This window comes from Austrofundulus limnaeus, unplaced genomic scaffold, assembly GCF_001266775.1.
Source record: "Austrofundulus limnaeus strain Quisiro unplaced genomic scaffold, Austrofundulus_limnaeus-1.0 Scaffold356, whole genome shotgun sequence".
Lineage (NCBI taxonomy): Eukaryota > Metazoa > Chordata > Actinopteri > Cyprinodontiformes > Rivulidae > Austrofundulus > Austrofundulus limnaeus.
Genome location: NW_013952758.1, coordinates 514,953 through 532,127, shown reverse-complemented (window position 1 = coordinate 532,127; position 17,175 = coordinate 514,953). Strand labels below are relative to the sequence as shown.

General features: G+C 41.5%; 2 protein-coding genes and 1 pseudogene across 2 annotated transcripts; all 3 read left to right on the top strand.

Moving 5' to 3' along the window:
- Window positions 1-6,816, top strand: LOC106528030 (uncharacterized; annotated as a pseudogene).
- Window positions 6,817-12,140: 5,324 nt separating this feature from the next.
- LOC106528031 (extracellular calcium-sensing receptor-like) lies at window positions 12,141-14,807 on the top strand. The gene is made up of 3 exons (XM_014023076.1): window positions 12,141-13,342; window positions 13,476-13,761; window positions 13,861-14,807. The coding sequence occupies exons 1-3, from the start codon at window positions 13,137-13,139 to the stop codon at window positions 14,689-14,691; spliced, it is 1,323 nt and encodes a 440-aa protein (XP_013878530.1). The 5' UTR covers window positions 12,141-13,136; the 3' UTR covers window positions 14,692-14,807.
- On the top strand, window positions 14,749-16,480 carry LOC106528032 (extracellular calcium-sensing receptor-like). The gene is made up of 3 exons (XM_014023077.1): window positions 14,749-14,983; window positions 15,106-15,229; window positions 15,362-16,480. Exons 1-3 carry the CDS (start codon window positions 14,861-14,863, stop codon window positions 16,273-16,275), a joined length of 1,161 nt encoding a protein of 386 aa, XP_013878531.1. The 5' UTR covers window positions 14,749-14,860; the 3' UTR covers window positions 16,276-16,480.
- Window positions 16,481-17,175: the final 695 nt, after the last annotated feature.

Here is a 17,175-nt window from a genome sequence, read left to right as displayed (position 1 = left end):
CTGTCAGGCTGTTGGATGGGACACAATGGACATGCTCTGCAACCTCACACTCGTCCTCTCAGTATCTGCTGCAACCCATCCAACCTGAGGTGGCTGACATCTACTGGGCCCTACTGTGTCCAGAAATCCTACAGCACACTGGCATCCTCTCAGCCTTCCTGTCTTGGAAGCCATGGGTGGACGCCCTTTGCCCTTATGTCCCGCCCCTAGACCCTCTTCATGTCACTCTATTTTATGACCGTGACTCTGATGAATGCTATCACGAAGCCTTTGCTTCAGACCTACAGGATACAGAGTGGTCTTTACCCTCTGATAAGATCATTGTAGGACCTCAAGGGGTAGCCTCCTATGTCACCTTGTTCCCCTCTCAGTTAGAGTGGTATAGGATGGCGGCCGAGGCTGTACCACATGTCTCACTTGCTCTTTCTCCCAAACACCARGCTAAGGACTTAGGCCCCATGGTAAAAACAGCTTTAGCTGCCACTGACTGGGTTCCCACTCAGCTCCCTTCTGTCTTATTTTCACCCTCTACTGACTGCTACTCAATTGATGTTACTACCTCTGACCAGGGCACCCTGACTCATGAACTGCTCTCTAGAGACCATGGTAGGGAAAAATCTGATTACCCTGATGTTCCTAAAATGTTGTCATCACTCCCTGACTCCCTCTGGTCTAAGGGACCCGAGGACGTAGRACTTAGCACTTGTTCCCCTATCTCTTTTCAGCTACATCCCACAGATCCCATTTGGCTCTATCAATACCCCCACAAACCTGAAGCGGCTCTCGGTCAGGGGATCCTGACTGCTGGTGTACTGGAGCCATCTCGCTCTCAGTGGAACACCCCCATCCTCCCTGTAGAAAAACCAGGTACAGGTAAATATAGGATGGTTCATGACCTTAGAGCAGTTAATTCTATTTTACAGACACCCACTTGTCCTGTCCCTAACCCTTATGTGGCTCTCACTAATCTCAGCCCCAAACACAAGTGGTTTACCTGTATTGATTTAGHTAATGCCTTTTTCTGTCTCCCTCTAGCAGAACATGTTAGAGATGTGTTTTCCTTTACTTTTCATGGCCAACAGTATCGTTATACTAGACTCCCACAAGGGTTTGCCTTGTCCCCTGGCATTTTTAACCAGGTACTGAAAGATCACCTGGTTAATTGTCCCCTCCCACCTGGCACCACCCTCCTCCAATAAGTAGATGACCTTTTGATCACCTCTGAGACCTCAGCTGATTGTTTACAGGCTACCCAGACGGTTTTACAGTTTCTTCACAATGCAGGTTTTAAAGTCAGTAAGTCTAAGCTCCAGGTGGTTCGTTCCCAGGTGTCATTTTTAGGGCGCCTGGTATCAGCTTCAGGTACTTCTMTTTCCCCTGAACATAGGGCCTCCATCCTTAATCACTAAAAACCACAGACATTACACGACATGCTCTCATTTTTGGACCTTACAGGGTACAGTAGGCAGTATGTTCCAGATTATACAAGCCTAACTAGCGTTCTTAGAGACCTGGTTAAACAGCAGGGCATGAGCAACCTAAAAGCTCGTCTGCAGTGGACACAGCAGGCTGAAGAGGCCTTCATCCATTTAAAACAGCTTCTGGCGAGAGCCACAGATTTGGCTTTGCCAGACTACTCTTTACCTTTTAATCTTGATGTTTCTGAAACAAATGGGGCTGTAAATGGCATTTTGTTTCAGAAAAAAGGGGGTGAAAGACAGATTTTGATGTGTGCTAGTGTATTGCTAGACAACACAGAAAAAAGACACCCAATTTGCACACAACATGCAGCAGGRCTAGCTAAAATCATCCAAAAACAGCTCACATTGTAATGGGTCATCCTTTAAACATCCTCACATCTCACAATGTAGTAGCTTATGTCAACTCACAGATTTTCACAATGACATCACTGAGACAACAGAGAATGAGTAAAATATTAGGGGCTCCTGATTTACTATTCTCAAATGAAGGCGTAAACATGGCTGACAGAATGACAACAGGACCAACACATGATTGTGTCAGGAAAGTGCAGACAGAAGAAAAAATCAGGCCAGATTTAGAGAAAGAATATATACTAGGTTCAGAAGTTCTGTACACAGATGGTTGTTGTTTTAGGATGGATGATGGCAACTTAAAATCAGGATTTGCAGTGGTGAGACAGGAAGGTCAAAGGTTTGAGATTCTGCGATCAGGACAGTTAGGAGGACAACAGTCATCTCAAAAGGCAGAAATCCAGGCAGTGGTAGAAGCCTTAAAGGCAGGAACTGGGAAAGAGGTTACTCTGTACACAGATTCAGCTTATGCCTATGGTGCAGTTCATGTTCAGTTACCTCAGTGGAAAAGAGCAGGGTTTTTGACAGCTGGACAGAAGCCCATTAAACACGAGAGGTTGATGAAAGAGTTGGCAGAGAGTTTGTTACTCCCAAAGAAAGTGGCGGTGAAGTGTAAAGGTCATGACATGACAGGGTCAGAAACAGCAGAAGGAAACAGGCAGGCAGACAGAGCAGCAAAAGATGCAGCGAGGTACACCGGGGCCAGACAGATGATGACAGTGGAAGAAGAGTGTCAGCADGACAGCTATTGGGGAGGAGCAGAAGTTCAGAAAACACAGGAGAAGGCCTCTCCTGAAGAAAAGTCATTGTGGAAGAGAAAAGGGGGTGTGATTGATGAAGAAGATGGCTTATGGAAGGGACCACAGAATAGATGGATTTTGCCAATGACATTGAGGGAAAAAGCTTTTCAGGAAGCTCATGGATTGGGTCATGTAGGGGTAAAACAGATGGAGAAAAATCTTAAACAATGGTGGCACCCTCACATGAAAGACATGATAGCTAATCATGTAGCAGCTTGTGATATTTGTACCACTTACAATGCCAGACCAGCAATCAAACCAGAACTGGGATCTTTCCCTTTGCTTTTCAGACCAGGACCGGAAATAATCATGGATTACACAGACATGGGAGAATCAGTCAGAGGACATAAGTATATATTGATGTATGTTGACACCTTTACAGGATGGCCAGAGGCCTTACCTGCAAAAAAGGAAGACAACAAAACAGTTGCAAAGTTCTTGATAAATCACTATATCCCGAGGCATGGTTTTCCTGAAAAAATCAGATCTGATAATGGCACTCATTTTAAAAACACAGACCTGCAGGCAGTGGAAAAAATGCTAGGCTTAAAACATGCCTTTGGAACAGTTTACCATCCTCAATCGCAAGGAAAAGTTGAAAGAATGAATCAAAATGTCAAAYAAAAATTGGGAAAAATCTGTGCACAGACAAAATTAAATTGGCTTGATGCATTACCAATAGCATTAATGACTATAAGAGTGTCTATTAATAATGGCACTGGTTTCACAACTTATGAGTTAATTACAGGTCGACCATTCCCAGGACCGCAGGCCAGCGTCCACACCTCCGAGAAGAATCCTAAGGTGGACCATAAGGTATATTTTGATRAGTTGAAAGCATTGGTGTCTAACTTTACTCAGCAGGTCCACAGCAAACACAGCCCCCTGGGAGAACCCACCTTGCCAACCGCTGAGTGGGTGTTGCTGAGGGTGATTAARAGGAMKTGGCYAGAACCACGCTGGACCGGTCCCTACCACGTAACTGAGAGAACATCCCATGCCGTCTGCCTGAAAGGAAAGGGGGACACCTGGTACCATTGGAGCCAGTGCGCGCCGGCCAAGGAGCCAGGCAGAAATCTGACGGACAAGGCCGAGGACCTCAAACTCGTAAACTGAACTGTGTCTTTTGCTTGGTAGACCAAAACAGCTGAGTTAAGTTGCGTGCGGGCTCAGAAGGACTCTGTTAAATTGGGCCACTCGGTGTTGGAATATCCACATATAGTACAGACACCTCCCCTGATAAAAAAACTACATTTTAGAGTCTCACATTACATGAAGAAAACTTGGGGGCTTAGGAGGATTCAATACCCCCAAGCAACGCCAGGAGAATGCTCCTGTGTATGTGTGGCACATTCTAAAAGTAATATTTTCTGTCTTGTTTTTGCATTTAATTTTGAATTATTTTGCTTGCTTTCYAGGAGGCAATCAGTCGGTCTGGTGAAGAACGCTGCTGTGTGAGCCACAAAAAGTAGTGTTCAGAGCTAACTAGTTTAGTTTACTTTATATTCTGATAATTTGTTCATTTTAAGTTTTTACTATATTTGGTATTTTAACATAGTTTGTGATTTTTATATAGTACATCAGTAAGGAGAGAAAATGATTGTTTGACTGTGGATGAAGATGACCCTGGGGGCAGGTACTCTGTTAGCTGTGATGGTCTCTGTTATCTTTGCGTTGGAATGGTTCTGTGTGTTCCCAGGTGGTAGTCAGTGCGGTGAGGAGCGTGGTAAGCGAGAATATGTAGTCAAGAGTGGGTACAGGGCTTTGAAGCTGACTTATGTCAAGGGTAGTAGTACTACATTCACCTTTGATGTCTGCAAAGTCATTCAATGTGGTAACAAAAACGCCTCTTACAGGCATATAAACATATATGTTTGTCCATGTGTGAGTTATGATCTCCGTGATTGTGGAGCAAAGTATGTTAATTGTGGTTGGAATCAGGTAACTCTCTATACAGGGGACTGGACTCCCTACGACCAAGCCCATAGCTTTGTAGAGGAAATATTTATACAACATGATAAGAAAGTCTGTGCCTGGTGGAAAGACTATATGACCATCCAGAGGAATTATTCCCTACACAGAATCCAATTTCATTGTCTATTAAATCTGCAACTACCTTCAAGGGGTTCTACGGAGGTTTTGGACTTGTAGGCTCGCGTAACAAAAACTTGATGTTAACACTAGGAGCAGACGTTTTTGGCAAAGATCCCTATGGGTGGATTCAGATCACTGTGGTAGATGCCCCGCCAGAGGACCCCTCAACCAACTCAGTAACTGTTCCTCCTTTACTCCCCGTGCCCGATATGAGCCCAGGTGTAACATTGGTTGATTATTCCAGCCTCACCCCTGTAGATGTCATTGCTATGTCCACCGGTTACAGGGAGATTAACTTGTGGCTAGAGTGGGTTACTGAGGCTGCACGGCAGGCCCTTTTGTCTGAGTGTTTGGCCTGTGCAGCAGCTAGACCCACCCTCTTTACTGATCCAGCCCCATTGATCCCTTCAGATGTCTTAGGTTTTCATTGTATGCTTAATCTAACTATGACACTAACAACAACCAACTGCACCACCTTGAAGGCCATTGTTCCAGCAGCTCCAAATCGCACACAGACAGGCCCCTTCACTGCTCTTGAAAGAGATGACTATTTTTGTTTTAACTTGTCTGCCACAAGACCTACTAATAACTTAGGGCAAATCAACTCATCATGGTGTAATACCACCATGCAGGCAGATACCACTAGGGGTAAGCATTATCCCATAGGTTTAGTTGTTAGAGCTGGCCTGTATTATTATTGTGGAGATAGGACACTACTTGCTCGCATTCCTGATAACTCCATACGTTTATGTGCTATGGTACGCTTAGCGGCCTCCTTTACTTTGATTGGCCCTAGAGTTGAACTTTCATATCATAACTCTAGTTTCCCTAGGCAACACAGATCTATTAACCTAGACCCCACAGTAGGATCACCCACTTACATTGACTCCATAGGAATTCCTCGAGGCGTCCCGAATGAGCATAAGTTAGCTGATCAGATAGCCGCAGGTTTTGAGAACATTCCAATTGTGTCTTCGTTCTTTCCCATGACCCCTTCCAAAAATGTGGACAGGATAAATTTTATTCATTTTAATGTTATGAGATTAGCTAATCTGACAAGAGATGCTGTAGAAGGTCTAGCAGAACAACTTGCCCCGACATCATTAATGGCTGTGCAAAATAGGATGGCTTTGGACATGTTGCTAGCTGAGAAAGGTGGTGTATGCAGCATGTTTGGAGATCTTTGCTGTAGTTTCATCCCCAACAACTCTGCCCCCGATGGTAAAGTCACTAAGGCCCTTAACGGCCTTAGAACGCTCTCTGAGGAAATGCAGAGTCATTCTGGTGTGGATAATCCATTTTCTAGCTGGTTGGAAAAGACGTTTGGAACATGTAAAGGTATCATTATTTCAGTTCTCACCTCCATAGCTATTTTTGTAGCAATCATGGTTACTTGTGGTTGTTGTTGCATCCCCTGCATGAGATCCTTGTCTCTTCGATTAATTTCTGCAGCTATTGAAAAACAGGATCCAGCTGTAACACGTCAAATGCTCATGAGGGTAGCATCATCAGTTGACAAYAGAGATGCTCTTCTGACAGATACCTCCCTCCCACTGTTAAGATTTTACAGTGTTGTGTGATTAGAGCTTTGCCTGGTGTGGACCTCTGGATGAGAGGTCCAGAGTGGGAGTTGTTGAGGTGGACAGTTTTATAATCAAATATATGCTTTGTTTACTTATTAGTAATCAGTTTATTCAGTAGAATCTTGAGTAAATTAGTTATAGTAAGACATATTATTGTGGTTACTGTTTTATAACTAGGAGTCTGAGAGATTGTCCACAATAGGGCCCCTTATGGAATACAGGATGGGGGAAGGGAGACAGAACTTGCTGCCTCTGTGTGTAGGAAATGGAGAAGCTGGGGTCATAAGGTCACGGAAAGAAGGAATGTATAAGGAAGGCTGCTGTCTTCACCAGATCAGACGACTTTCCAGCACTGCAGCTGACAGAGCTGAGATCACCGGGTTCTTTGGACCAGGTTGTTTGTTGTCCCTATAAATGCACATTTATAGCTTTTTGAATAATCTTGTATTTTGCATTTTGCTTAACCTTTTACAATTACATTTAATAAAGGTGGGTTTGAACTTTTAAGTACTTGTATGTTATATATTTCACCTCGGTAATAGGTCAACGTCGGAGGACATAAAACGAGCTCGGGTGAAGAGAGTAAGTTCGGTGATTGTTCGCAACAACATTAGCCTCCCTATATTACATATCTTACTAGTTAATGGAGATTAACCCAATCCTCTTTAGTTTCTGTACAGAATTTGTGCTGGCTTGCTTTCCACATATTTGAAAATAAATCTTTATTGCCACAGTACAAAGAGCAAAGTCAGGGAGGAGACCCCAGACCAGATCCTGCAGGGACCATGATGATGGAGAGTCTTCTCATGTAAGAACAGATTATAATTTTCTGCAGGGAGAAACCAGACAGATATGAGGACAAGCTGTTGTACAGATATTTCAGAAGTACTCTCATTTATCAGGAATGAGCAAATTGTCAAGAGGTAGCAAACCAGGAAGAAATCAGACACAGGAGGCTTTGATACAAAATAGAATGGATTGTTTATTTACAAGGGATGGGGTTTTGGATCCGGGGTTTTCACTGTGGGCGAGAAAAGGAGGAACTGTTAGCTTGAGCCTTGGATAACAGGATGATTGAAATGTTTGTTTGTTTGGCTTACAGTCACGAGGAGATCCCAAGGCATGGAGGAGGATTTCATATCTGCAAGAGAGGGGATTGAGCTCCGCGAGCGGACATCTGCACTCATGCGCACATTGTCTCCTCTCGTGCACAGAATCTCTGACCGCGTGCGCGCACACACCATTACCCTCGCACGAGCCTTTTCTTTCCCCCCTCGCGCGAGCTTCCTCTGCTGCTTGCTCGCTCGCCAGTTATTTTTGGCAGAAGGTGGACGGAGCCAAGTTGGGGTTCTGTTAATACACACGATTGGTTAAGGTCCCTGTCTTCTGTGATTGGCCAGCTTTGGAAAAAAAGCGGAAGAAGAAGCTTCTGCGGACTGGAGCATGGTCAAAACGTGGTCAAAGCTAGGAAGGCATGGCAGACCATCAAGAGGTGAGTCACGTCTATCTTGAAATGCTTAATTGTCTTTGTGTAACACAACTTACCATTTTCTTTAGCTCAACATTTGCTAAGTAACTTTCCAAACATTGCCTCTGTTATCTGTCTGCAGTAGCATTCGGTAATTTGATGGCCCACCTAAGCTAACGCTATCTGACTAGTCTGTTTTGTTTATATTTGTACAGACATAGATGCAAAATGCTGCCATGCAGGTAGTTGCACTAATAAGAAGTGCCCTGGCTGAGAGTGACCCATCTACTCAAAACCGTAAGTGTGCTCTCAGCATGGTGTAAGATTATTTAGCTGTCATTCTATAAATAGGCCATTTTATTTTTTAATGGCTGCATAGTAATCATAAAAACACCACTGATGTGATTCACTGAAAATGAGTGTGATCTTGAAGATTCAATTCAATTCAAAAATACTTTATTGATCCCAGAGTGAAATTAGGTGGACATAGGGGAGGGGATGGAGAAAGATGGGCAAAAGAGAAAGAAAGACACGGTCACTGTTGGTTGCTTCCTGCAGTGGTTTACTGGACAGGCACATGTTCCCATCACCTCAACAGAGTGTGAAAGATTCAAGATCCATATAGGATTTGACCATGACTGTGTTGTCAAACCCCCCATGTTCGAACACTCAATAAAGGTTTATAAAAAAAAAAAGAATTACTACAGTTTACTTAGACTGAGATGCTTGATAACTGACTTTTACTCTCAACTTTTATTTAAGATTTTTTTTCACTTAAGTCCATTCTTAAAAAGGGGATTAGCATGATTCTTAAGAGTAATTATAAGAAGTTTGATAAATATGGGCTCTGGTCTGTAAGAACTGATACCTAGTCCTGGTTCACACTCCTTACCGGTGGTGGCAGTAATGTACCACATGTTTGTCAACTGCCATAAAAAACCAAGACGAAGAAGAACTGATACCTGAAATTGCGTTTGAACTACAGCGTCTGATGCACACGCGCGAGAATTGACCAAGGTGGAGACGACTGTGCAGTGTAAAGTAGCACGTTTGCTTCGTGAGAAATGGCTATGGAAACGCTTCACGTAAGATTTTTCATTTTCTTAATTCATAGGGATATTAGAAAGTAACATTTCATAGTTAGAAATGATCACAAATGCTAGAAGTGGGCCAACGTCAAGTTTAGCAGGAAAAAGCTGGGGTTGCTATCACAACAACAAATTAATGCACAAATTCAACTGTTAAATTGTAGGCAACACGATCAACTATGATGTGTTAAACATTCCTTTAGGGTCGTAGATGATAATTTTTGTAAACATCAAAGCCATAAATCTTTATCTGTTTATTTTATTTTCTTCAATTAGCACAAATACAATGGCGTTTTAATAGCAACCACAGTAGTAGGCCTGTGACCTAGAGGAACAAGGCTTTGCTATGCACATGCACTCTAAAAGCAAAAGGTTTATTTAGATTCAACACTAGATAGTGAAACTGCAGACATGTTTGTACTAAATATTCCTGATTGCCCATGTAAACTCTTTTTTTAATTGAAAGCATTATATTATATTAAACTTTCATAAGTTATTTCTTTTTTTATTTTAAAGGAACCACAATTATTTGTAATGTTAGACTTTAGTAGATAAAAATCTATTTTAACTGTAAAATAAAGATGACAATACATTTTAACACATTTCTCTCTGCAGCATATTCTGAGACGTCAGATTCAGGAGCGACTCCTGTCAAAAATTGAGCTTGCACTAACTCGAACCCCACTTGACCTAGATTTCATGGAGTTTGTGTGTTGCCAGGAACTCTACCTTTTGTAAGCCCTTTCACGACATGTGGACATACCACAAGAAATAATACGAGCTCTTAGGGATTTATTTGGACTTATCAGGCAACAGTTAGATTCACCAGCCTTACATACAGCAGTGGGATCAGTGGCTGGCCTGACAGGATGTCCTAGGTTGGAAATTGAAAGAGAGCAATTGGTTGAGATGTTGCTGACAAACCTCTCAGTGCCCTGCATAGCAAATCTGCTTGGTGTTTCAGTCCGCACAGTCTTTAGGAGGATGAGGGAGTTTGGCTTATCAGTTTCAGAACTGTACAGTTCCATCAGTGATGAGGAGTTGGACAATTTGGTGACAGCCATTAAGAATGACATGCCTGCTGCTGGATACCGAATGGTGAGAGGACGGTTAATATCTATGGGTATTAAAGTGCAATGGGCAAGGATGGTTTCCTCGATGCACAGAGTGGATTCAATTGGAATCCTCTCCAGACTGGCCAGGCGTGTTGTGAGAAGAACGTATTCTGTTTGAGGGCCCCTCACACTTGTACACGTGGACACAAATCACAAACTAATAAGGTACTGTATTAGTATTTTTAAATGTATTTTATATAGATTATAAATGGTCTGCTTTTTATCTTCATCCTGCAAGGCAAGGATCCTCCTACTGGCACTAGCAGGAATGAATGTGTACTCTGTTGCTAAAAATAAGTTTGCCACCTCTCCCCATCCTCCTCCCTGCTGCAGGTGCTGTTATCTCTGCCCTGCGTTCTGGCTTTCCCCACAGTCAACAGTATTCTTCTCACCCCCTCTAGTTGGATCATGTGACTAATATGGAGTTTTTGCTTGGAGGATTGTGTGTAAGATCAAAATTTGTCAGGTAGTGTAACTCTATTGGACATACAGTATGTTGCTTTTGTGCAGGTTTCAAATATCTCAGTACGTCACTATAATGACAGGAATCCTGCAGAGCGAAAATAAATAAATAAATAACACGTATGTATGCATGTATGTATGTATGTATGTATGTATGTATGTATGTATGTATGTATGTATGTATGTATGTATGTATGTANTGTATGTACTGTATGTATGTATGTATGTATGTATGTATGTATGTATGTATGTATGTATGTATGTATGTATGTATGTATGTATGTATGTATGTATGGTAGTGTGGATATTTTAGGTTTGCCTAGATTTGGTCCAGTTGTATATCTCCATCCTTACTTTTCTTGCTTATATCCCACCCTACAATGCGGTGCCGTCGGAACAATTTGTGCCCTTTTTTACTTTGAGCACCTGCCCTTTTAGTGGTCTCTGCACGGCCCTGCTACAGAGTCTTCAGTTGAGTCCACAGTTCCAATCTCTGCTCTCGAGTCATCAGTTCCTGTCTTTGAGTCATCAGTTTCAGTCTCTACATCATCATCATCAGTTCTAGTCTCTACATCATCATCATCAGTTCCTGAAACCCCGGGTTGTATTGTAAAGTCCCTGGGTCAGCCCAAGTTTCCAGAGTCCCCGGGTTGGATTGTAAAGTCCCCAGGTCAGCCCAAGTTTCCTGAGCCAGAGCCAGCACCCGAGTCTCCTGAGCCAGAGTCAGCACCCGAGCCTCCTGAGCCAGAGCAGGCACCCACGTCTCGAGAGTCCAAGTTGTCCATGACTCGGGAGTCCAAGTTGTCCACGTCTCAAGAGTCCAAGTTATCCACATCTCGAGAGTCCAAGTCACCCACGTCTCGAGGGTCCAAGTCGCCTACATCTCGAGGGTCCAAGTCGTCCACATCTCGAGAGTCCACGTTGTCACCAGTCTCTGCTCTAGAGCCACAGCCTTGCTTCGGCTGTGCTCCGAGCCGACCTCCTGAGAACTTGGCTCCTGTCAGATGCACCTTTGGTCATCCTTGGAGATTTTTTTTTTCTGTTTTTGTTTCGTGTCGCAGGGCTCTCCTGCCAATTTTTCTTTCTTTGATTTGTTTTCTGCCCTTCTTTGTCTTGCCTGTCCCATCCTTAGTCTTGCTTTCTTTGTAGTTTGTCTTATGCCCTCCGTCCTGTGGTCTGTTTGTACCCCCTCCACCCTCCCGTGTTTATTATCATATGGAGATGATCTTTGAGGGGGGCACTGTCATGGATTATGTCTTGTATGTTCGTTTCGTCTTGTGCTATGCCCCCTCTGGTGTCCATGTTCTGTTTTCCTTGCCCATCTTGATCCTCAGTCTTTTTCTGGATCTTTCTAGTCATTTCTTTCACACCTATCCTCAATTGTAATCGCCCAGCTGCTTCCTACTTCTACTCAGCCCTGTTTGTATTTAACCAGCTTCACTCCACCACTCCTACGTCTGGTCATTGTTTGTTCTGGTTTAGTTCTCATCCCATGTTTTCATGTTCGCCTCGTCTCTTTTCTTTTGCATTTTATTTTAGTTTTTGCTGCCTTGTCAGCTCTTTTTCTTTGTTTATTTTACTTTAAGTCTTTCCTGCCTGCGTTTTGGGTCCACCTCACCTTCTGAATCCTGTCAGTTCTGAAGAGAGCTGAAGAACAGGCCGAACTGAAATGGTGAAATTTCATTATCTGAGATTAATTTTGTGAATTAAATCAAATGAACATGTTTTGTAGAGCCCACAGATGGATCCTAACTTGTTCTAGGACCCCCATATTAGGTCACCTTTAAAGAAGCTGGGTATTTTGGGCCTCTGCTTTTGGGTAATATTTTTTGGAATCAGGCTTCTTTATGGAGGATTATTAAATTTTGTATGTAGAGCCTTATGTGTTTAGGGCTAGGCTTGTATTTGTGTGGTTAATTTTAGGCAATGGGTCAGGGTTGGCATGTATCTAAGTGGTTAATTTTAGGCCATGAGTTGGGGTTATATCCATGATATCCATGATAGTTGAAGGAATCTGTGAGATTGCCCTATATGTCTGTATTCCTGCAAAATGGGGGATAATCTGTGCATTTCACAGACAATCTGTACAACTTGACATATACGTGCATCTTGTACACTCAAAGAAATGAAGTGTTGGATTTACTTAACCCAGTTATGTCAACTAGTTCAAGTGAACCTTCGGTAAATGTAAATCATTTTACACATTTTCATTTTAAGAACTCAATTTAGCTGACCCAAATTACAAGAGGAAAACAAATATTGTAAAACATGGTTATTATTTCATGACAGCTACAAGGCTACCAACTTCATTTTAATTGTTTAAATATTGCAATATTCATTATTGGTTTGTTGTTGTTGTTCTTGTTGTTGTTTGTCATTTTAATTTGCATAATGTAGGTTTGACATAGAGTAAAAATGTGCCAGCAATTAAAAAATAATTGAATAAATAAAAACTCAGCAATTCATTCAGATTTATTACTATAAGTACAGTATATGTTTATGATAAAAGCAAACAAAGAAAAAAAAAAGATCTTACCATATTGACTGAACAATCACACAACAGGCAGTGTCATTGGCTGAGGCAAAGAGAAAAACATTACAGACCTCCCCTTTGGCGTTTATGTTCAATAAAAAGGCCACAGTACTGGTGACTTTATAATTAAGGTTTTTAGGTGGGTATTCTGGTGAGGAATTATGCTGCTCATTGTTGATCTGCTATTATTTTGGTTTCTCAATGTGAAGGAAGGAAAGTCTGAGTGTCAAACCTTTGGTGCAGAAGAAATGTCTCAGTTTTTTAAGGACGGAGATATTATCATTGGTGGGATTTTTCCCTTCCACCAGTACCCCATAACACTAAATCAAACGTACAGAACCAACCCAGGAGTAATCCAGTGTGAAGGGTAAGACAAGGCTTTAAAAAATTACATTTTGTGCTGTTTACATTCATGGTTTTAAACCCTTTATTTTAACTTTGTATACTGTTTTTTAGTGTTACCCTTTAAGCAATGTTTACAGTTCAGTCCTTTTTTACAGATTGGAAGTAGGTGAACTTCAATATGCTTACACCATGATGTTTGCAATAGAGGAAATCAACAACAGCTCAGAGCTGCTACCAAACCTAACACTTGGATATAGGATCTTTGATTCCTGCCCTAATACCCCCATGTCCATCAAGGCATCATTAAATCTTATGAATGCACATGAAAGCGTGGAAGGAATCTGCAGCAAATTCTCCAGTGTGCAGGCTGTTATTGGGGAAACTACTTCAACCTCTACAATAGGTATTGCACGTACGCTGGGACCCTTCAATATACCTGTGGTGAGTTTTTGCTGCAAACTTTTAACAGTACTGATATTTCACTTTGCATCTTTTAAATGCAAAAGCTAAAATATAATTATTTTTGCTCTTGCCATTTAGATCAGTCATTCAGCTACTTGTGCATGTCTTAGCAACAGAAGAGACTACCCCTCTTTCTTCAGAACAATACCCAGTGATTTATTTCAGAGCAAAGCACTGGCAAAGCTTGTGAAACATTTTGGCTGGACCTGGGTTGGAGCCATWMGRTCYAATARTGAATAYGGAAATGGTGGCATGGCTGCTTTTCTGGAAGCTGYAGRAAARGAAGGTGTGTGYRTTGAGTATTCAGTGGCTGTTGAGCGYACCARYTCYAGAAAGTGGTTTYTWGAGGTTGTGGATGTTATAAAAAAATCCACCTCCAAAGTAATTGTTGCATTTGCTGATGGCCCAGACCTTGACACCCTGATTAAAGAGCTTTTTGTTCAGAATGTAACGGGTCTGCAGTGGGTAGGAAGTGAGGGCTGGATTTCATATCGTCATTTTGCATCTGCAGTTAATTATGCTGTGGTTCAGGGTGCAGTGGGCTTTGCAGCTATGAATGCTCATATTCCTGGATTGCAGGAATTTCTAGCCAACAGCAGACCCTCCACTACTCCGGGTAATCAGGGACTCGTCAAGCTGTGGGAGATGCTKTTTCACTGCACGTCATCTCCCCAAACAAACATGCATGAGAACTTTACAGTCTGCAGGGGGACAGAGACTCTGTGGGATGTACAGACACAATTCACTGATATTTCAGATGCCAGCCTGTTGAATAATGTTTACAAGGCCACATATGCTGTTGCCCATGCTCTGAACATGCTATTTATTTGCAATGATGGAAAGGGGCCATTTGATAATAATACATGTGCTGATAAGRAACATGTACAGCCATGGCAGGTAAACATGTAAAACACTGCTTGACTTAACACAATAATAATATTGTACTCAGATGATAACTGTATCCCTGTAGGTGCTGTATTACCTGTCAAAGGTCAATTTTACCACTAAAATWGGTGAAAGGGTGGTCTTTGATGAGTCTGGAGACCCTGTGGCACATTATGCACTAATAAACTGGCAAATGGACAAAACAGGATACATTCAGTTCAAAACCATTGGGTTTTTCGATGGATCTCAACCTGAAGGTCTGCAATTTGAAATGAAATCAGATCTGAAAGCCATCTGGGCTGGAGAGAGTTATGATGTGAGTCAATACATTTTTTTAAATTATTTATTAATTTTTGTTGTTACTTTAAATGTTACATGATTACCTATTTAGTCAGTGTTTTAAATTTCTGAATGTAGTCTGTTTTAACTGGTATTCAGGTGCCGAGGACTGTTTGCAGTGAGAGCTGTTTGCCAGGGACTCRTCGAGCTTTCATCAAGGGCAAACCTATCTGCTGCTTTGATTGCATTGCCTGTGCTGATGGAGAGTTCAGCAACAGCACAAGTGAGACAGCAGGATTTGTAGCCTTTACCCTGGTGCTCTTTATGTTTCTGCTGGGTAAAATCAMTGCCAGMAMTTTSCTGGTTTATCTRAAGATGTGCTCTTTGYACAGCTTAAATATATTTATGCTTTCAGATGCAGTGACATGTCACAAATGTCCTCCWGAGTACAAGTCCAATGAAGAGAGGAATAACTGTGTCATAAAAGCTACTGAGTTTCTCACCTTCACAGAAATCTTGGGTATATTATTTGTTATTTTTTCTAGTTTTGGTGCTTGCTTGGCACTGAGCATAGCCCTCATATTTTTCTACYACAGAACAACTCCAATTGTTAGAGCTAACAACTCTGAATTAAGTTTCCTGCTGCTGTTCTCTTTGACTCTATGTTTCCTGTGCTCCCTAACCTTCATCAGCCGACCCACTGAGTGGTCCTGCATGCTGCGACACACTGCCTTTGGCATCACMTTTGTCCTCTGTGTGTCCTGCATTTTGGGGAAAACAACAGTGGTTTTAATGGCCTTCCGGGCCACACTTCCAGGCAGTACTGTCATGAAATGGTTTGGGCCTACACAACAGAGAGTCAGTGTTTTAGCATTCACTTTTATACAGGTTTTGATTTGCACACTTTGGCTTACAATCAACCCACCTTATCCACACAAAAACTCTGAATATTACAAAGAAAAAATAATACTAGAATGTGCCCTGGGCTCAGCTGTAGGTTTTTGGGCAGTGTTGGGATACATYGGGATTTTAGCTTTGTTATGTTTTGGACTGGCATTTTTGGCCCGAAATCTCCCYGACAATTTTAATGAGGCTAAATTTATCACTTTTAGTATGCTGACTTTCTGTGCAGTATGGATCACCTTTATCCCAACATATGTGAGTTCTCCTGGTAAATTCAGTGTTGCTGTAGAAATATTTGCTATTCTGGCATCAAGTTACGGGATGCTGTGTTGTATATTTTTTCCAAAGTGCTACATTATTTTATTGAAACCTGAGAACAATACAAAAAAATACTTGATGGGTAAAGGAAACTTGGGAGCCTCTTGAAACGTTTCTAAAGAAATGAAGAAACTGTTTGGGGTCTTTGTATGTTAACCTCCATATATATTTGTGAAATAAATCAGGTAAATTATTCATTCTGCCCTGTTCACAAAGCATGTATGCTTTATTATGTCATTACAATGTCAAAACATCTTGGTTTTAAAGTGTTGAATGCTTTTGTGATAAATAAATACACACCATCCTAAATACATATTCAGTGTGCATTTTTATATTTGTTTTTTTACTCTCATTATCCATTTATTGTCTATTTTCTTAATGTAATATTACACGAGTAGAATTTTTTTATATGAAAATTTTCTGATGTATGGCATGTGAATTTTTTCAAGTTACAGTATTAATAGTTTTCTTTATACCTATTGATTAAAGAAAGGAATATCACGTAGAACAAGCTGTGTACATTTTAAGAAAAACAATGAGTCTTGTGCTAGAATATTTACAAAACTCCATTAAGTTCACACTGCCTTGACCTTCTATTTGTATCTTTTTGATAACTGCTACGATTTGCCATAATCTGTACTTGAGATTCTAAGACACCATTTGATGTCTAGGGACCTCATCCTCATTCTTAAAATCGTTATGTAACTGGTAACTTGTCATTCTGTGATAGGTTCTGTTCGATGCTCTGCCTGTATGATATATACCAGAGGTGCCCAAAGTGGCGCCCGTGGGCCAAAATTGGCCCGCCAAGCCATTTCATTTGGCCCACCAGTAGTTTTTAATTGCCTGTCATCCTCTGTAGAAACTCTGTATTTCCATGTAAGTAAGTAAGCAAGTAAACTTTATTTCTATAGCGCTTTTCACAGACCAGGGTCACAAAGTGCTGCACAAGTGTAAAATAAATAAATAAATTAAAAGCAACATACAAAACAATAAAACACAGTATTA